At 29.8% G+C, this 22,626-nt stretch overlaps 1 protein-coding gene across 2 annotated transcripts in view; it reads left to right on the top strand.

The window, feature by feature from the left end:
* The window catches only part of LOC107449776 (Golgi-associated PDZ and coiled-coil motif-containing protein), a 41,178-nt gene that overhangs the window by 16,007 nt on the left and 2,545 nt on the right, over nucleotides 1-22,626 (top strand). For both annotated transcript variants that reach the window (XM_016065420.5, XM_071183936.2), the window contains exons 2-9: nucleotides 4,087-4,251; nucleotides 6,933-7,108; nucleotides 7,714-7,873; nucleotides 8,806-8,901; nucleotides 11,142-11,306; nucleotides 12,683-12,762; nucleotides 15,986-16,222; nucleotides 19,688-19,741. In XM_016065420.5, the coding sequence (XP_015920906.2) occupies nucleotides 4,087-4,251; nucleotides 6,933-7,108; nucleotides 7,714-7,873; nucleotides 8,806-8,901; nucleotides 11,142-11,306; nucleotides 12,683-12,762; nucleotides 15,986-16,222; nucleotides 19,688-19,741 (1,133 nt within the window). The remainder of the gene's footprint in view (nucleotides 1-4,086; nucleotides 4,252-6,932; nucleotides 7,109-7,713; nucleotides 7,874-8,805; nucleotides 8,902-11,141; nucleotides 11,307-12,682; nucleotides 12,763-15,985; nucleotides 16,223-19,687; nucleotides 19,742-22,626) is intronic.

Raw genomic sequence — 22,626 nt, 5'->3', positions numbered from 1 at the left:
TGCCTAGGATGAATGCTCGTACTCGTACTGTTGAATTAAAGGAAAAAACTACGTGTGAAGTTGAAACTGATTAACTTTTACTACGAATAAAATGTAAAAAAAAAATTCTTTAAACTGAAATTTAGAAGAAAAAGTTAAAAAAAGAAAGAAAAAATCTTATTCTTATATATTTCTTAATTTTAAAGCAATTTTTTCCCTTTTCTTATAGGTTTTGAAATCGGATTGAGCCAAGCGCATCACTTGCCCTCAGGTTTTAATTAAAAATTTCAGTTCTATCCCATTGTTAATTTTGCCACGTGCAGATTACATGAAATAGTTTAGAGATATGTGCGCAAACATTTTTCCACAATTTTTTTCCACCAACAATAATGGCGCCGTTTCTGATGCGTGTTAAACAGAGTGTTCTATAATAACTGCACGCGTAATATATATTTTTTAGAATCTTTGACAAAATTTAAGTCACATTTATGTAAGACATTAGGCATCAAAAACCAATGTGTAGGAAGCAAGAAATGTAATCATTGAGGAAAAAAAAAGAAAACAAAAATTCTATCGAAATATACCGAACCACTACTAAAAATGGTGGAATGAAAACCAACCGAAACCAGTTTGATTGCCTAATAAAAGTCGCATTTCGAAACCTTTCCTCTTACAATTAAACAAGTTTTAATGTTTTCAATCATACCTTGACTGGTATTTTACTAAAATGACAAATAAAACATATTTATTCAGGTAAATTATTGACGCAAGTGCTATACTAAAATGTGAAGTACATAAACATGGAGTTATGCAGGCTCTGCTAGCAAGCCAATGCTATTAATTTAAATCATTATTAAACTATCACTGTTAAATTAACTAAGATTTTTTATTTTTCAAAACTTTTTTAATAACAAAATATAAATCCACACTAAAATATAGATGCATGCTCAGAAAACAAAAATTTGTGTTACTGACATGAGAAAATATTTTTTTTTCCTTGTGATTTCGATTGGTTTTAGACTTTACACACACTTCACTGTCCCGTATTTTGTGACTTATAGAACAGATCTTTATCATAATGTTCAGTCAGAGCCGGATTAACCTATAGGCACGTGCCTAGGGCCTATGAAATTCAGGGGCCTACGAAAAACTTGGGATTTAATTTTAGATTTAATATCACCAAACAATGAATGCAAATCCAATTGTTGACTATAATTTATGATCCTGAAAAATATATATAAAAAACATTGGTCAATTGCTAAAATGACTCATTTGAAAAAACGTGACTAACATTTTATTAAAATAGTATTAAATCATTTTTTTTTTTCTATTAGTAAAAATTTAACCTACCTTGCAAATTTATTTATAAATAATTTCAAAAGATTTACTTTTGCCAATGTTAATTTCCTTCACTTAGTTATCATAGTAGTATCATGAAAACTATGAAGCTATTTGTAGTATAAATATTTCTTGCAATTAATCTCACTATCAATTTCACTGTTTTCTTTGCTGGTTTGTTGTTGTATTGTTGACGTGAAGTGTTTACATAGTTATCGATCGAACTAATCATAATGGTATTATCGATATCAACTGCAATATCGGCAGTATGTCGGTATTGCAGATAAAGTTCGATAAACAAATTTGTAAATTAAAATCCATATTAATAAAAATGTAAAAAAAAATATGCAAGAAAATTTTAGCATATATTTTGAAAAGAGGGGAGGAGTGGGGGAAGGAGGGGTGGGCCCAAAAACGGCTATGCCTAGGGCCTACGAAATGTATAATCCGGCTCTGTGTTCAGTATATAATTTATGCTCTGCTATTGAATTCTGTATGTTTTCAATTACATTTTGCTACGATGTATGTATTTACATTCGGTTGACATATGTGGTGATTCATCTGGGACCTGATATTTTTTTTTTTCTTTTTCGTATCTCCCCTTATTTTCTTGTATAATTAAGACTTATGAGTATAGTTATTGAAATTTAGTAAAGTAAAATTTAGTATATTTAATATTTATCATTTACCGCTAAGAATGTTACACTGTGGTTATAGTTAACTTTGCAGTGAAGGCTTAAGTTGCAGATTTTTTTGGAAAGAATTTAAAAATATTTTTTGAGTGCTTAAAAAGTACTTATTTCTTGCTAATTGCTTAGTTTTGTTTGTTTATTTTTAATAAAGGTGCTTACTTTTTGTTGAAAAATCCTGATACGCACCCTGATATTATTAATTGAAAATTTTATAACCATTTGGCTTTAATTTGCCTTTGATAACTAGCGACCTTTGAAAACACAAAACAGCATCTTTAGGTATAGCATCCTCTTAAAAATCAACATTTTTTAGGTACAACTTAATTTTCCTATCATATAGGGTCCTCTTAAAAATCAACACTTTTTAGGTACAACTTAATTTTCCTATCATATAGGGTCCTCTTAATTATCAACACTTTTTAGGTACAACTTAATTTTCCTATCATATAGGGTCCTCTTAATTATCAACTCTTTTTAGGTACAACTTAATTTTCCTATCATATAGGGTCCTCTTAATTATCAACACTTTTTAGGTACAACTTAATTTTCCTATCATATAGGGTCCTCTTAATTATCAACACTTTTTAGGTACAACTTAATTTTCCTATCATATAGGGTCCTCTTAATTATCAACTCTTTTTAGGTACAACTTAATTTTCCTATCATATAGGGTCCTCTTAATTATCAACTCTTTTTAGGTACAACTTAATTTTCCTATCATATAGGGTCCTCTTAATTATCAACACTTTTTAGGTACAACTTAATTTTCCTATCATATAGGGTCCTCTTAATTATCAACACTTTTTAGGTACAACTTAATTTTCCTATCATATAGGGTCCTCTTAATTATCAACTCTTTTTAGGTACAACTTAATTTTCCTATTATATAGGGTCCTCTTAATTATCAACACTTTTTAGGTACAACTTAATTTTCCTATCATATAGGGTCCTCTTAATTATCAACACTTTTTAGGTACAACTTAATTTTCCTATCATATAGGATCCTCTTAATTATCAACTCTTTTTAGGTACAACTTAATTTTCCTATCATATAGGGTCCTCTTAATTATCAACACTTTTTAGGTACAACTTAATTTTCCTATCATATAGAGTCCTCTTAATTATCAACACTTTTTAGGTACAACTTAATTTTCCTATCATATAGGGTCCTCTTAAAAATCAACACTTTTTAGGTACAACTTAATTTTCCTATCATATAGGGTCCTCTTAATTATCAACACTTTTTAGGTACAACTTAATTTTCCTATCATATAGGGTCCTCTTAAAAATCAACACTTTTTAGGTACAACTTAATTTTCCTATCATATAGGGTCCTCTTAAAAATCAACACTTTTTAGGTACAACTTAATTTTCCTATCATATAGGGTCCTCTTAATTATCAACACTTTTTAGGTACAACTTAATTTTCCTATCATATAGGGTCCTCTTAATTATCAACTCTTTTTAGGTACAACTTAATTTTCCTATCATATAGTGTCTTAAGTATCAACACTATTTAGGTACAACTTAATTTTCCTATCATATAGGGCAGTGTTTCCCAAAGTGTGGTACGCGTACCCCCAGGGGTACGGGAACAGTTTAGCGGGGGTGCGCGTTCTTACGCGAATATCTTACAACAAAAGAACATTTCAAAAAACTTTTATTTAAAAACAAAGTTCTCCTTAAAAATTTACAATTAAGTATTTTTCAATTGGCTATTTTTTGCTGAGTTAATAATTAGTATTGTCAAAAGCCAGTTGTAATTTTTAACTTTTGTGCAATTTTTTTTATTGTAAAATCTACATAAATTTTTTTATTAGGGTACACAGCGTTACGAAAAATCTAAAAAGGGTACACAAAAGTCATAAGTTTGGGAAACACTGATATAGGGTCCTCTTAATTATCAACACTTTTTAGATACAACTTAATTTTCCTATCATATAGTGTCTTAAGTATCAACAGTTTTTGGGTACAACTTAATTTTCGTGTCATATAGGGCCCTCTTAAGTATCGACAGTTTTTAAGTACAACTTATTTTTCTTTACTACTAATTAATAGAGTTTTTAAATATTTTTAGAAAGAATTATCCAGAATACGGAGAGAGCTATGCGAAGCTGAAGCTTCAAAATTATCACTCCAAAAAGAATTGCAGCATTTATTACTTCAGCTACACTCCGCACAGCTACAAGTCACAGCCCAGACGGGACATGCAGAAGATTCTGAAGCTATAATGCAAAAATTGGTAATTTCTTATTTTATAAAAAAATTCTTTACTATGGGAGGACTTACTTTTTTGTTAGTGAAATTTGGATTGATTTATGTATCAAACAAATTCTTTCTTGAAAACATTTGCTTATACTGTCATCATGCAAAATCTGCCTTTTTAAACCCAAATGGATCCAGGAAAAAAAAATAGAAACCCTGTAGCAGAATTCTTTCGACCTATCTGCTACAAAATTCTCTATCACTAATGTCTTTCTGCAAGATACTTTAATAATAACAAATATATATGGTACTAATTTAAAATAACAAAAGCGCTGTCTTTACTAAGAAAAATATATATATAATTTTTTTAATTAAACGTGTCATAATTTTTTATTGTAATATTATGGGTGATCATCTCGCATTTTGTTTTGTGGGGGGGGGGGGGAGGAAAACGCACTAATTATAATATAAACGCACTAAATAATCGTCACAATAAAAATAAATAATTAGAAATCATGGAATCCGTAGTAGTAATTGCAGAAAAAAAAAAAAAAGATCGATGGCGGAATCACGTGAGTCGGACTCCTCAAAAATCGGTAACTCGTATGCGTGTTTCGTTTCGAGATTATGTTGTAATTAATGATATCGTATAAAAAAAATATCGGATTTAAAAACTATGGACAAATCAATAGCAATAAAAGCCAAAAAATCGATAGAATCGTTGCCGTAAAAAGTAAATACTCAAATGCACTATTCGAATTTTCCATATTGTTTGAAATATATCCGGATATTTAAAATCCACGTGAAAATCAATATCAATAACTGCCGAAAATACAATCGAAACATTACATCGATTTACGATATTATCGGCGTAAATTGAGAGCGCCAAAAAGTGATTATCTAAATGCATTATTTAAATATTGCGTGCAAATTTCTGTAGAAAAGAAAACTAAAATTTTTAACTTTTCAAAAGAAACATCTTTCTGACAGAACTCTGTAACGTTCATGGACGTCGCCATGATTTTGCCTTATTCTTTGTTCTAGAGCTTAGAAATCTTGTGTCCAGTCTTGGTTCTAGAAATTTATCTAGATATTTACCATCCGGAAGTTCATGTTTAATAAATAATATTTAACACTGAGTGGATTCTTGGAATATATCCAAACTATTGGGGATTCTATTTATTGGATTTAAAAAAATCTCGCTCCCTCTGAAATTAGCATACCGTTATTCAATAGAGTTAGAGGCACTGGCATGTTCTCAGTTTGAATCCTGTTTATCAAAAATATATTTATAGTTTATCCAAAGTCCGAACTCGTCTAGCCATTCTTCTGGACCCGTAGCGGGTGACTGTGGTACCGAGGTATAATTATTTCAAGTAGGAGTTTGGGGTAACTGTTTAGGACAGGTTTTGGCTAGGGTTGGGAGGGAGAGAAAGGGAATCTTTTTCTTCTGTATATTGTGTTAGCCCTAGAGTGAAAAGAAGCTATAGTTTGTCTACGGTAAACACTCCCTCCGCCACAAAGTTTGAGGCCGTCTGCTGCTAAATAAACAAGAATAGCGCATTTCAGGGAGGGTAGCTTCTCTTCACTCTAGTACTAACACAATAGACCAAAGAAAAAGATCTCCTTTTTTTCGCCGACCTCTACTTGAAGTAGATATACTTTGCTGCCATAGTCAACGGCAAGGAGCCAGACGAATGGCTAGGGGAGTTCTTAATTTAGACAAACTATAGCCTCCCTTAAATGCGCTATTCTTGTTTCCATAGCAGCAGACTGCCTCAGACTTTGTGACTGAGGGAGTTCTTACCATAGACAAACTGTAATTTGTTCCATAAGTAGTAAAGTTTTCTGGTGGGTGATGTATACAAAAATTTTAATGGCATTAACAATAAATTGGGATAACTAATATAATAATATTTTGTTAAAAATGCTTTTAGCTATAATGCTTCTGAAGCCACAGTATTTTAACTGGGGGTAATAATGCACAGAAAATGCAGTATCATGTTGTAATGAAAACAAGCAATATAAAATTGCTTAGCATTCAGAGTGATTACCTGTTCATGCATATCAATGCTCATTTAAGGTCAACCATTCATTATTTCATAAATGAAATTTGTATAGGGAAAAGTAAATTTTTTTGATAAAATTGCAAAACGTGTAACTTGAAGTTGAATTAAATTTTTTTCTCTTTTGTTTCACAAGAAAAATCTTCTGTTGTTACCTCTTATTTTAAATTTATTTTAGTTACATGTTTCAAAAAGTAATTGTCAAATTATTTCATTCATTAAATTATTTCAAAATTAAATTGTCAAATTATTTCATTCATTAAATTGTCAAATTATTTCATAAATGGAATTTGTATTGGGAAATAAGTACATTTTTTTTGCTGATAATATTGCAAAACATGTAACTTGAAGTCGAATAAAAAATATTTCTTTTTTGCTTCACAAGAATAAACTTCGGTTGTTACCTCTTATATTAAATGTATTTTAGTTAAATGTTCCAAATTGTATTTGCTCCATTTACTATCATTATTTTAAAATTTATTAGTAGCTATTTTTGCAATTTTGTGAAGAGGTTGAAAATTTTATAATCTTCTTTACATTTTTAATTTATTGACTTAAATAATTTTGTGTCTACTTTTTAAAAACAAAATGGTTTGTTAAAATATTTTTAAAAAAACCCTGTTTTTTATTGATGTGTTGATATTGTATTTAGGAATCAGAAATGGAGTCTTATCGTACTAAAGTGTATAAAGAATCTCTAACGGAATCTCATATTGAACAACTTAAAAACGAAAATGAAATCGTCAAACTTTGCAATGTTGCTCTGCAGAGTGAATTGTTTGGATCAAGATTAGCTGCAAAATATCTAGAAAAAGAACTAGCTGGAAGGTAACAAGTTATAAAAATTTATTAATTTAATAAGCTTCAATAAAGGCAGAATTTTGTTGATTTTTATTTACTTGTTGTTGAAAGTTTTGCTTGGAATTTCTAGATTTCCTTTAATCCTCATTCACGCGATCGGACATATTCTGCTCTCCTGAGTTAATAATTAACATACTACAAAATGTTTTCTATGTATATTATCATCCTATTGTATTTAAGGTTAACTCACTCAATTTCATTTGATCATACACTGTAAGCTAAAAATGTTGTATGAAACTAAGAATATTAAAATGCATGACGTATATTTGTTGCACGCTCAATGTTTACAGCAACTCAAGTTATGACCCAACTGTGCCTCATGCCATCACTAATTCTAATACCGTTTATTTATTTATTTTCATGTTAGAAACTTATTAAACCACTAAAGATTTGTGGCGTAACTAGCACTATGAATATTAAATACTAATTCACTAGTATATAAAACAAGTTAACTTGATTCTTTCTTGAGATACCTTTTGATAGATGAAGGTTGACGTAGTCGATAATTATATCCCCTCAGATTCATTGTTTTTCTTTTTCTTCTTAATGCTAATTATGTGTTTTGTTTGTAGAATCCAACAAATTCAACTACTGGGCAAAGACTTAAAGTCTGAAGACCACAACAGACTATGGGAACAATTAGAAGCTGAGATACACCTTCATCGTCACAAAACAGTCATCAGAGCCTGTCAGGCTCAGAGAGGATTTGGATGTCTTTCTCCGCCTGCCCATGTAATTCTATTTATTCATTCTCAAACGTTATTATTCAACTCTCCTAAATATTATTAAACAAGTAAAAGTAAATTCCTACTTAGGTCAACAAAGAAAATTTTATTAAATAATTAAAATTTATTAATTAAATCTAGTTAATGAATTAATATTTAAAAAAAACTGTATTAACACCAAGAGTCATCCACTACAAGTTCAATAAAATGTATTTGAAGTTGAGTGTATGAGTAAAAAGTATTTTATTAACGATTGAAAATTTGAACAAGATAATAGGGAGAGTGTGAGCTAACAGTAGGAATTGAAAAAATAGGCGAGTGGTATCAGACAATTATAAAAGTATAAATTTGGTGATGTGGACCACACGTTCTCAAACTTAATGTTCTTTATTGAATTTATCTGACACGGCGAATATAAAATACTTAAATATGCACAATAAACTCTTTTTTTTTAAATAGAGCTATAAGTTAGAAATTATCACTGATGTTGTTTTTAAAATATGTTAAAATTTAATTTTTTTACAAATTCTAAAAATGAATAACTTATTATACCCAAGTGTCCTAATTACTAACCCCATATTATTAACCAATCAAATAAAATAAAAAATTTTAAATTATTAATTTGATTGTCAATGTACATGTTTTTTAAAATTTTCCTGAAAATTTGAGATAGTGAGGTTAAGAATAAATTCTTTTGGTTTCATTGACTGAATATCAAATTGAATTTTAAATTGATTCTGAAGATTAAATGTCAATTTTTTAATGTTGGCTTAATAGTAGCATGATTTTTTTTTTCATTTTACAACTGTTTTTAAAGGATTAACAACAAAAAATATTAAATAGTCATGTTTATTTTACTCATGTATATGTTTATTCTCATATTATGTATTTTAATTTACATTTATCAATTGTAACAATTTCTTTTTTTATCCCATTCAGGATTTTAACTCATTAAGGAAATCACAAGGAGTTGGAGAGATCAGACTCATAACTTTAGAAAAGGGGGAAAATGAAGGTTTAGGTATATCAATCACTGTACGTTTTACTGTTTCATTATCTATTCAAATTTTATCTATTTTTTACTTAAAAACATATTTTTTTAATGTTAATCTTAATTGCTTGGAAGTCCTTTAAAATACAGTAGAAGATCCATATACAGCGTTGCCACTCCACAGGGAAAACCAAGAAAATACAGGGAATTTAAAAATCCCCTAAAATAGCAGGGGAAATGCAGGGAATTTTGAGTTTTTCTTTACAAACTGGGAAAGTACGGGGAATTTTATTTTTCATTTTCGTCTTTTAAGTGACCATTCAAAGGGCAATGTACGGGATATTCAAGGAAGATATTTCAGCTATACTAAACTATTTCATTATTTTTTATTTTATAATCATCATTGAGCAGCGGACCCAATTTTGGGTTTGCAACTACTAATGTTCAACTCGTAGCCTTGTAATTTTGAACCAATCCAGAAAACAAAGAAACTAAGGGATCAGTTGCTCCACAGGTATGATTTGTTATGGGAACATGAAGGACTTTGTGACTGCACATATTTAACGTGCGTCAGTCACCATTTACTATACAAAGAGTGTTCGGTCGGGGAGGGGGGATCAAACCCACGACTTCTCTGACATGGGGCCAAGTGTCCCTGGGCCAGATTAAGCGTGCGCAGGGCCTTAGGCCATTCAAATTTTTGGGGCCCTTCGATTAAATTTTTTTCTCATATATTTTTTATTTAGTCAACTATAAAAGTATTTATCTATCTTTTCATTGAAGAAAGCATATTTAAAATTAAAATAAATAATAATAAATTAAATTTTACTTCATTAAATTAGAACTAAAAATTAATCATAACATTTTGAAAAAATTTGTAAAATCATTGCTTTTCTTAATTTTTTAAAATTTATTTTCAAAAAATCCATATTAAGGGGGCCCCTAGGCCATGGCCTAATGGGTTATCTAGCCCTGCAGTGTCCTATCAACCAGGCTAGCCTGGGCCAATAGCATTATTTAAGTATGTTCAGCTGTTCCTTTTTCACTCTTAAGTTTTTCCAGCAATTAAAACTAGTATAGTTAGCCCAATATAGCTCACACAAGAACACATTAATTGTTGTTTCCTCTTAATACATTGTGTATAATACGTATAGGGAATATACAGGGATTTTTTTCCCCCTCCAGATTTGAGTGGCAACCCTTATATAACACAAACCATAAACTTTGCAAGTGTAAACAAGGAAAATTGCAGTTAAGAATTTTCTGTTTTTTTTCCATTATTTGTTTAGAGGTTACAATTTTAAAAGCTAAATAATTCAAAACTGTCAAATTTGTTTATGTGTTTTAATGCTGTAGAAAATTAAAAAAATTTTCTGTAAATACTTAATTGTATGTTTTTGTGTTTTTAAGAACTTGTGAGTAAAAAGTATTTTAAAGCATTTTCTGATTGATTTGTTCCAGGCTAGTATTGCTGCGGTATTTTGTAGGTAAATTTAAAAATAAGTGAAATGAATGTAACGCAAAATTCTAAGTCCCTTGTTTCAAGATTTGCACTACAAATGTTTTCTGTTGTATGTCTATGTGTTATTATTTATTCTGAAAACTCAAAATTAGAATGAACGACAGGAAATGGATATGAACAGTGTTATGAATTAATGAATATGATGATATGGTTTGAATATTATGATATAAATATTTGTAGAGAAAATTATTTTTTAAGCATGGATAAGTTAGAAATAACTTGTTAAATCCATTTTTTTCTTATGAAAAAAGTAAGTAAAATCGAATTGGAATTAGATTTATCATAAAATAACAATTTTGAATAAATTTTAACTATGTTTATTTTAATTAATCTTAAAATCTAACTATTATAATCACTATTATAAACGATTAACTATTATAAATGTAACAGGGTTGCCACTCCGCAGGGAGAACAAAGAAAATACAGTGATTTTAAAAATCACCTAAAATAACAGGGAAAATGCAGAGCTATACTTAACTATTTCATTTACCATAGCATTATTTAAGTATGTTCAGCTGTTTTTCCAGCAATTGAAACTAATAAATATAGTTAACCCAATATAGCTGACACAGGAGCACAGTAATTATGCTTCCTCTTAATATATTGTGAATAATATGTACAGGGAAAACACAGGGAATTTTTTCTTCTTCCAGATTGAGTGGCAACTCTATATTAAATTTAAAAAAATCTTTTTATGAATATTAATATCACATGTTTACTGTTTGTTCAGATAGATTATTTATGCAATTAAATATTTTTAAGGGCGGAAAAGAACATGCGGTACCTATTGTGATATCTGAAATTCATCCTAACATGCCTGCCTGGAGGAACGGTCAATTGTTTGTCGGAGATGCAATTCTTTCGGTCAATGGAATTGATCTAACTGACAAGAGGCACAACGAAGCAGCACAAATTCTTTCCAACCAAGTAATATTGTTGTTTACTGCTATTGTTCATTTGTGAATGATTGAATTTTTTGTATACTATGTCACAATTTTTTCTTAATATTGTCTCGGGCCTACTGTTTAAAATTTTCTGCAGTACCAATTGGAGCAATATGTACAAAACAAGAGAAACCTTGCAGATTCTTTTACTAAACCTGTTAAGAAAAAAAGGATGTTTGCAACTCCATAGTTTGTTTGAAAGAGGAAAATCTGACTTTGAATGGAACGCCTTAACTCTGTAATTTTGGACTCTATTTGAGAACTGCATAATAGAAAAAGAATTGCTTATATCATTCTTTTTCAGTAAACTTTTTTTTTGTTCTATAGTCAAAAGGAAAGAATTTATTTTCAGTAATCGACTCCTGGACTAACGAGCAATAAATGTACAGAAGATAGTGAGTATGGTAGTATTTTGATTGTTAAATATTAAGAGTAAGAGTTAATAGCTATTTATTGTTGCTGAAGTAAGACTTATCGCTAAGCTTTTTTTTAAGATGTAAATTATATGATAAAATTAATTTTGCAATGACTCAATGACACGAAATCAGCTTATGTCTAACTACACATTGGTAATATGCAGTACATTTCATAGTAAATATAATTACGTTTACTGATTATACAGTGTAATTAAGGTAATCCTTATTACATTAATATTATATATTGTGATTGAGTAATCCTATATTTGTATGAATGTGTGTAAATGTTTGTTTTATATACAGCTAAATTTAGCTTTGAAGGAAATAATAATAATGTACCAACAATAAAATATTCTGCACCAATATTTATATCAAATAGTTGAAAAATAGAGAATTTATATGTAATTCATATTAGTGAATATACATGTTTATTATTTGATTTGATTTTAGTATGAAAATCTTGTACTTATTGCATTAAATGTATTTTTAGTATGTTTGTATTACATTTATTGTTATATTTCATTCTTTATCTATCCTATTTAATTCTTATTATTTTAATGAAATTAGTGAGTCTTCTATGAATTATTCTTCTATGAACTTTAAATTAGATTTTCTTAATCAACCACATTTAATTTTTTGTATACCACCAAATGTACTTAAAGAAAGAAAAGAAAATTCATCATGAAAAAAAGAACCTCTGAAAGTATGTTCCTCTCCAAGAAAATTTTCTATTCCTATTTTATGGCACTTAATTGCAAAAACTAAGTTAAATAAAAATTAAAAGTATAGCTTAATATACAAATAAACCTTTCTTATAGAAGTTCTACATTTTGTTCATTCTTTCTCTTTCAATGTATCGTTTTTTTTCCAGACTGTTGTAATAAAGCTGAATAGTAAGAATATTGGTTTGATCTTATTCAAAATTCTTTTTTCCTTTTGACAGCATGGAAAAATTACTCTTGAAGTCATATTTGTCGCACCTGACGAAGAATGGGGTAACGATGAAAACAACCCAACATATGAGTAAGCTTGCATTTTTGTACTTCTTGTTTTAGAAATAATGTAATTTTAATTTTGATGATATTCCATTAGTTAGTGTTCTATAACGCTTTGCTGCCCCCTGCGGCAGAATTTTTTCGGGCCTTATGCAACATACCTCTCCTGTACTAGTGTCTTTCTGCTAGATACTTTCAATAATAAGAAATACACATGTTACTAATTTAAAGTAACAGTAGCGTCGACTTAAAAAAAAAAACTTTTTGGATAAAATAATTTTTTTAAATTAAATGTGTAATATTTTTTTATTCTAATATGGGCAATATTCTCGCATTTTGTAGGAGAAAAACACACACTAATTATTTCCTTTTTTGCATTTTGTATATCATCATCACATTAAAAAAAAAAAATGATAATAAATTGTGAAATCCGTAGCTATTATTACCGAAAAAAAGAACGACAGTGAAATCACACAAACCGGACTCTTTAAAAAGGGGTTGCTTAATGCATGTTTTCAGATTCAGTTGTTGTAATAAATAATATCGTATTAAAAATATTGGATTTTAAAAACTGTGTGAAAATGAATAGTAATCTGCATAAAAAATAGAATTCAGCCAAAAAGAAAACAAAATTTTTTACCTAATTATTCTTTATTATTCTCAAATGAGAATAGAAAAATCAGAAGCATTTTTTTTTCCACTCAAATGCGCGAGAAAGGCATCTTTTGAATATAATTCTGAAGAAATGATAAAATCTTTTGAAAATTTTTGTAGAAAAGAAAACCAAAATTTTTTGCTTTGTAAAGGAAAAATCTTTCTGCAAGAATTCGTTATTGTTCTACGAAAATGTCACCGTGTCGCCACAGGGTTGTTGCCTTTTACACTTTTCGAATATGTGAAGAAAAAAATTTACTTTTGTAAATTTACATTCATCTTTAGGTTTAAAGAAATCTTATTTATTTGGATGGTTCATAATACAATCGTACCAAATTTAACGAATTCACTAGAGCTGAAAATTTTATTCCTAAGTTGGAGTTATTCATATTATGGGGAATCAAAACATAAATTTTTTTCACTTACTGTAATAAGCAACTATGCACAAATATTCATTGTTAGAAATGAAAATTTTTTTGTTCTGAAGCTAAAAATTGCTGCATACAAATATGCACTAGTTAATATGAAAATATTTTATTTACTGAATTATTTTATTTGAAATTATTTTATTTACTATTAATTGCATTTTCTGAATGATGTTTATAACAGCTAATCGATGCCTTAAGAACATTTCTAAAGTCAAAATTAATAATGAGGCAAACAAAAATAATGCTATACAAAACAACCATTAGACCTGTCTTGACTTATGGGCTTTAAACATGGTCTCTAACTAAATCACAAGTAGACCTGCATGTTGTTCTTGAAAGAAAAGCCTTGAGAAAAATTTTCAGTACTTATAAATGTGGATGGCTTATGGATACAACGTCATAGTTTTGAGCTATATAGGCTATTCAAGGAAGCTGATATAACAATATGTATATTTAAGTCAGTTGAAAAATAATCTAATATTTTTTTACCTGTTCAAAATAATTTATTAATTTGGGATTTATTATTCTTTGAATAGGGATTTTTCAACTTCAGTTCAAAAAGGAAAATTTCTTTAAATTTTAAAATTTGATAATTATGTGTTCATTAAATTGGGAACTGAATGTATTAGTTTTTAAGTTTATAACTTTAGAGAATAAGGATAAATACCTATAACAGATTGCCACATATTTAAAAGTTATCATTAAAAATGTATTTAAAAAATGCTCTCTTGTAATTAAATCTAAATTTTTAATCACATAAAAAGTTTTGAGATTTTATCAGCACTTGCATGTAACTTTTGAATTCTAAAAATTTCATCAACTGCAAAAGTTAAATAATGGATATTAAATAATATACATTGAAATCTAAATTAAGTGTACTTAAATATTTTTATAATTTGCAATAATTATTTTAATTTAGTAGAGATAATTATTTACTGATATATGAAATAAAATTTGAACTAGGCAGATCATCGTATTAGATTGTTTTTCTTCTTTTTAAAATTAAATTTATAGCACACTATTAGTTTTCCCCAGAATTAATTAATTATATAACCACTGATAACTAAAATCCGCAGACAGACCTCAAGAAAGTCAAACAAATATCACCTGTGAATGTTTTATAGAGTTAAACCAATTCTTCACTTGCAAAATTGTTTTGTATAATATTATTTTTAAGCAAAATGAACTAATCCAAAATATGTAAGCGCCGGCCACCCAGTTCTACAAAATCTTACAAGGACAAAATATCTCAGGCCAGAATCTACTGCAAACAAAACACTAATAAGGATTTTCCATGGAAATTCGCACGACTTTGTTCTAGTTTCAGATGATGACCAATTGCTAAATAGATAATTTACCCGTTGATAATTGAGATGATTACTGTATTAATTTTTTTAAAACCCTTTTTTTAGGTTTTCTTTCTTCAATGTTTTCTTTATTTTTAGGATATCAAAATTCTATTAATTTTTTTACTTTACAGTTGGTCATCGATTTAACGAATTGATTGGGACAGACAAATCCATTCGTTAAATCGAAGCAATTCGTTAAATCAAATATTAATTTTTGGTAAAGAGTATGGTACAAAAATATCAATGCAAAATACCCTCAGATATTCAGATATGAAAAAAAGTTATTATTGTTTACAACGAGCTTAAAAATTATAAGTTATACATTAGGAAAAAAACTTGGTTTTAAAATTTAATACATACATACAATTACAAACTTTTAATATGTTTCAGTTCGTTGTTTTCATCAGAAAAAATATTAATATAATGGAATATCTAATTGAAATATTTCATTTCATGTTTACTTTTATTGATATCAAAATCGATATAAATTTTTAAACAAATCTAGTTTTTAAACTAAAAGTGTGCAAATATTTTTTTAAAAAACATTACACATTTGGATTAGAATGTGAAATATTCAAGATTTTAAGTGCGAAAAATTAAAAGTTTTAGTTTTATGTTCGTATTTTTTCCCAGCTATTCTTGCTTGTTAAATCAAAGCTAAAAATTTGCTAAATGAGAGCATTTTAGCACCCTTTTTGAGAGGACAGAAAATATATTCGTTAAATTGGAGAATTCATTAAATCAAAGTACGTTAAATCGAGGTTTGACCGTATATTTGTAATTTTTCTTCTAAAAATTTATAAACAAATTTTCTTTTAAGGTGTCCATTCTTTGATTGTCACACCACCCAACATCTTTCGTTGTACGCAAAGAAGCAGCAGATGGTCGACAAGGCTGTCTCTGCATCTTCCTTGTGTGACCCATCCTCTGACATCAATCAAAATGATGAGTCGTCCAATAAGGAAACTGTTTCTTTAGAGGAGCCTACATATCAAAACTCAGAAAGTTCAAATTATTTGCACAAAGAAAATGTTGTTGATATCATAGTTCCTGATAGGTAACTCCTTTTTGACTTTTTTTTACCCTATATATATTTACTGTCATAATTAATAGTTACTCCAGGGCTACCAAAATTTAACATAGACCATCATAAAACGAGTGAAAATGTGTTGTAATATCCATGGTGCATAGCGTTTTTAAAAAGAGCTAATTTTTACTTCTTTTTTTTAAAAAGCACTTAAAGATGCATTTTTCATTAGGTGTTTTTAAAAAGTGCTTTTCGAAAATGAGATTCTTTTCTTTACCATTTCAATTTTTGCCACGTTGTTCTATTCAACATTATCACAATTCATTCAACCACATTCCATTTGAGCTTTCCGTCGGTACATAACGCATGAAAGCACCTATCATTTTACAGGTTTAATGAAATTCTTGCTTGTCTGCATGTGCGTCTACTGATCAAGGTTTTCGAGATATAGAAGTTTGTTATGTTGAGAGTATAGTTTGTCTACAGTAAGAACTCTCCCGCCTCAAAGTCTGAGGTCGTCTGCTGCTATGGAAACAAGAATAATGCATTTCTCTCGCTGACCTGAGCCAAAACTTATCCTAAACAATAACCTCACACTCCTACATGAAATAGTTATACCTCACTGCTATGGGTTAAGATGAATGGCTAGGAGAGTTCTTACTTTAGACAAACTATAGTACTCTTCAACTTATGATTTGTGTTAGAGTTATAAAGAAGTTTGTTGAATGACTTTTCTTTTACTTGTACAGAAAGTAAATGAAAAATAATACTGGGATAATTTTTTTAAAATTTATTTGTAGAACAAATACATTCTAGTGTTAAATAGACTTGAAACATGACACAGAATTTAGTAGTTAAAATAGCAACATGTATTTTATTCAACAACATATACAGGGTTCCCACGGTCCTTGAGAGTCCTTGAAAGTCCTTGAATTTTTTTTGCTAAATTTAGGTCCTTGAAAGTGCTTGAAAAACGTCTTAGGTCCTTGAAAAACTTGATAGGTCCTTGAATATGTCCAATACTGCCAGCGGCTCTCTTTATAAAACACCCGCGGATCTTTCTGTTTTGTTCCCAAGCTCTCTCACGTGGTTTTTAACGTCACCGTTTCTAACCGGCCCTAGCGTCTTGGTGTCTGCCAAGCGCGTGGAGCACAGCAGACAATCAATGCGTTCGGGGCGAGACTCCACTTCATCTTCTGTCGCATATGCTTAGATCTTCTTTTTTCTTATCGAAACTGGAATACTCTCGAATTTCGTTACAATATGTACCTTGTAGTTTTCAATAAATTTGCCGTTTTACCATCCGCACTTGTCCTTACGTTTGCGTCATTTCAAAACTTTATTCTAAAGCGTATTCGCAAAGGCACGGCTTCGTATTTGTGTTATGTAGTTTAGACTAGTTATGCCTGGGAAGTGCTATTTTAATCCCCAATGGATGGATAATCAAGCTTATAAAGAATGGATTTTATCGATGCCCGAAAAGAAGTTCAGAGCCAAGTGCCGATTATGCATGAAGGAGATCGATATCGCGAAAATGGAAGAATCTGCTCTGAAATCACACATCAAAGAAAGGTAAAACAAAAAAGCAGTCTCATGCCCTGAGTTCTCTTTTTCCAAAGACATGAACATCTAATTCATCTGGTGTAAATACTCCTTCAGCATCGTGTGCCCCATGTGAAACAGAAACTTTAGTGGCCGAGGTAACATTGTCTTCTTATCTGGTCAAAAGGAATGTGATTGATGCTGAAATTCTCTGGAGTCTGAAGTGCATCACTAGTAATTATTCATGTAACTCCTGTGAAGGGATTAGTAAATTGTTCTCCAAAATGTTTGCTGATAGCTGTATAGCGAGACAATTTTTTTGTAGTGCCACAAAGTGAGCCTATTTGGACTCCTTTGGATTGGCACTATACTTCAAAGGGATTCTTATAAATGAGCTGAAGAATGTTGATTGCTACACTGTACTCTTTGATGAGACGTTAAATCAGTCTCTACAATCTAAGCAGATGGACATTATGGTAATTAATTGATAATAAAGTTTGCTCTAAGTATCTTACCTCCCAATTTATGGGTCATGGAACTGCAGAAAATATTTTGTCCTCTTTTTACAAATGCATGGATGATGGTTAAAAGCTCTCTAAAATACTTCAATTATCGATGGATGGACCCTATGTCAATTGAAAATTCTATTAGAAGCTTCAGTGTGAATTAAAAGAGAAATATTCCCACCAGGTCATATTCATTGGCAGTTGTGGATTACACATAACGAATAATGCTTTTAAACATGGTGAAAATGGGATACGTTCCTTCTAATTTTTATTTTCAGAAAGAATTGTTGCTGCATAACATTTAGAGAAGGTTGTGTAAATTATGGATGAATAATTTCAGAAACGATGTTTAATAGAGGAGAGGAGGGGGTTATGGAATAGTCATGGAATGTGGAATACCTAAGATTTAGCTCTGTCTTTCATGCAGCCTTCACATGGAAATACACAGGATTAAAGGATTTCACCATTAACACCTCATTACCAATAGTTATAGATTGTGCTAAAAATGATTTTGTGAATTAATATGTAAAACCAGTAGGGTTGTTTTTAAAAAAATATAAATTTTAGTCCATAATACATATACTCTCTTCTCTCTATATAGGCAAAGCATTTAGGTATTATATTTGAAATTAATTATTGCCATAACAAGCATTGTTGCTTCTAGTGAAATAGAGAATAATTTTTAAAATTGGTCTTAGATTAAGGTCCTTGAAAATTTTGTTGAGGTCCTTGAAAAGTCCTGGAAAGTCCTTGAATTTCAATCTCATCATAGAGTGGGAACCCTGATATAATTGTGTACCAAGTCACAAGTTGTAGGCACATTAAACAGATATAAAATTAGAGCAATAGTCCAGTTAGAATAAGTGAAGTATGCTTGAATATTTAAATAAGTATTACTAATACATAATGAAGCGAGCGTCATTTTTAAAAATCAGTTTATTTTCATTCAGAAATCTTTTAAATATCTTAAATGCTTATTATTATTTAAAATGAGTTAACATAATACATGACATCTCAAGTTGATTTAATATCAATCACAACTGGAAAATATTGCAGTTTTTCTATTTTGATGACTATAATAATCCCTAAAATTCCTTATGTGTAAAATATTTAGTACATTATGAAACAATTATCAAAAAATTTATATTATTTCGTAAAATCTACTGGATTTTTTTTCTTATCCATGTTGGCAGTTATGTAAAAGTTAAAATATTAATTATCTAGTCACAGGAGAATAAAAATGAAAAACACTGTTACAACGCATTGATTTTTAACAATCTTTTTTAAAAGTAGTTGGGGAAAAAATTTGAGTTTGGATAAAGAATTATTTTTAACTCTAAAATTATCTTAATAAAATAATTGAAAACCCCGTTATAAATTTTTATAAAATCTATTTTAGTGTTTTAAATCAATGTATATTAAAAAACTTTATTTTTTTAACTTCCAGAAAAATTTTGAACAATGTTTGGCGGTCTTTGATGTCGGAGAAAGAAAAGATAAGGTAAGTACAAGATATTCTTGTAATATCATTTTAAGGATATTAAGAGCACCATTAACAGGAACAATTGTAAATGAAGATTTTTTTGTTTTTATTTGGTTATGTCCAAAATCAGGATCCATCGTTCTAATCATTGGATTCTGTTTTCTTCTGCTAAAATCATTAACACTATTCTCCATCTACCGATTTCAATTTCTGGGAATTATTCTAGTAAATTGGCTAATGATATTTCTTTCCTAATGCTTGGAAATTTTCACATCTGGCTCCCTAGGGTTCCACCAAACCTTCACACTCCTTATCTTTTTCTTATTAAAGCATATTTGCCCTGTTATTTTGATGTTTTGACATTAAAAGAGATTCTTGTTTATAGAACCAAAACACTATAGCATGTCCATTTTTCGTTCAATTCCATTCCAACATCAGTTCCAATTTCATTCCTTTTCACACTGAGTTATGCCTATGATTGTATATTATAACTGTTGAATAATTGCTTTATTCATATCAATCTGCGTTCATACCGATTCTCATTAAAATATTTCCGGAGATAGTCACTAAATTTTGAACAGACATTTTATATGTTTGAATTACATCGAGATAAATTGTTCCTCACATGAAAAGTAATAACGAATAGTCATGAAACATTTCATGGAAAATTGAAGCTGATTTCCTTCTTCGAGGTAAACAGTTGCTCGAATCCCAGCAATGGTAGGTAGATGCGTATCTGCATCCGGCTTGCACTGACCACAGTGTTGATGTGAAAGATCCTCAGTGGTAGACAGATCATGGGTTGGAGTCCCTTTGCCATCAGACTAACTGTGGGAGGTTCTCTTACTCTTCCTCTCAATGCAGTGCAAATGCGGGTTGGTTTCATCAAAAAGTCTTCTGCAAAGGCAAATTTCTCCAATACTTGATCCAGGAGCTCCCTTGTTTCTGGATTAGGTTCAAAATTACTATGCCATGTAGTTGAACATTAGTAGTCATAAACCCAAAAGTTCGATCGGCTGTTCAGCAAGATTTATGAAATAAAATTATTCTTACATGAACCATGGTTGCTCAGGGGATAGAGCGTTCGCCTTAAAATAAGGTGAAACCAAGGACCGTTGTTTTTTTAGAAGATATTGGTTCCTTTTCCAGTATTGTTAATGCTAACTGCTGCATACCATATATCATATCATTTCGGCGCCTACTCATAATGATATTATAATCGTTGTTGAACAGCTGACCCAATAGCAGACTACTATTATTCAACTCTGTAGCCTTATAATTTTGAACCCAATTCAGGAGGCAATGCCTTTGTGGAAGACTTGGATGGAATTCACCCGCATTTGCATTACATATAGAGGAAAACCTCCTTCGGTTAGCCTGATGGCAAAGGGTCCTAACCTATGATCCGTCTACCACTGATGATATTTTCATCAGCCCCGTGGAATCAAACAGAATTAAAAAATATATATGACTGATTAGAGTTCATTTTGTGTAATAAATTTTAAGTTTAATACCTCACTAAAATTACTTTCTTGACTACCCATTATAACTATTCCATAGCTACCAACATGAATAAAAAAAAATTCAAGAGATTTTATGAAATATAAATTTCCTGATAATTGTTACATAAAGTCCTGCATATTTGACTCATAGGTAATTATATTGATCAAAATAGAAAAACTGTAATATTTTCCATACTTGAACTGTTCCTATGTAATATGTTTATTCATAATTTCGAATATTAATAGGTATTTAAAAGATTTTTTTTAATATTAATTTAAAAAGAGATCTCTGAATAGAATAAACTGAACAGTGAAGAATTTAGAACCAAAAAAAAAAAGGTTTAAGCTAATTTCTATAAATAAGGTTTGTTTCATTATGTATTTGTAACACTTATTTAAATATTCAAGCAATAATCTGTACGAAAATTTTATTTCAATAGGGAGGTTTTTAGGAAACTTACTCAATTTTAGAGAATTTTCTAAAATGTACAAAATCCAGTAGTTTACTGGAAAATTCAGTAGAGTTGGTAGCTATGCTATAATCGCTATAGAGGACCATTGTATTCTTAGAAGATCTAGATACACTGCTATATCATTTCAATTACCTACTCATAATCATAATTTAATTAATCATACATATTAGAGCAAGCAATCATAACTTTCAAGCAGCTTAAATCATTCATGCTTGTGAATTTTGGGGGATTTAAAAACTGTTTACAGTGTAAACAAACTCAGCTGAATTGAAGACAATACACAATGTACAATATGCTCTTTATATCATCTCTAATCCTCCTAGCAGCAAAATAACTTGGACCCTCATTGGACGAATCTTGGGCTCAATAAGAGTTTAAAAGGGCCGTTATTTCCCAATAATTCCGATATTTTACTGCCACTTTACAACCAATAATACAACCAGACCAAGTTAGCTGCAAAGGATATCAAAAAAACGCCATTTAACCCTCCGCGTATGGCTCAGTTTTTATACTTCCCTGTGCTGAAATACAGGGCGATTTTTTTATATATTATTTATCTTCAAATGTTACAATTCCCATACTCACTGGTTGTTTTAAAATAATACAAGAATTTTAATAGCTTTCACATTTTCAAAAAATATATAATACAGTGTCCGCTACTTCAGTGGGCAGGTTTATAAGTGAAAAAATTCATGTAATAAAACAGAAAAATTTCAATAAAAGCCCAGATTTATGGAATACTTTGAATTACTATCTTCATAATCAAGATATTTTGGTTTGTTATTTCCACACATAATGCTGCCAACATTCGGCAAATCCATATCTTTCATAAATACTTATTGCGCGGATGAAAAACAAAAAGCATGCAAACTCACAAATACGTGGGGGGAAATCAAGCAAGAAAAAAAAATTATGTTACCCTCTTGTG

This window comes from Parasteatoda tepidariorum, chromosome 3 (genome assembly GCF_982258835.1).
Source record: "Parasteatoda tepidariorum strain Cologne lab strain chromosome 3, Ptep-v5.0, whole genome shotgun sequence".
NCBI lineage: Eukaryota > Metazoa > Arthropoda > Arachnida > Araneae > Theridiidae > Parasteatoda > Parasteatoda tepidariorum.
The sequence above is the reverse complement of the archived record's forward strand: the minus strand, read 5'-3'. Positions and strand labels throughout refer to the sequence as shown.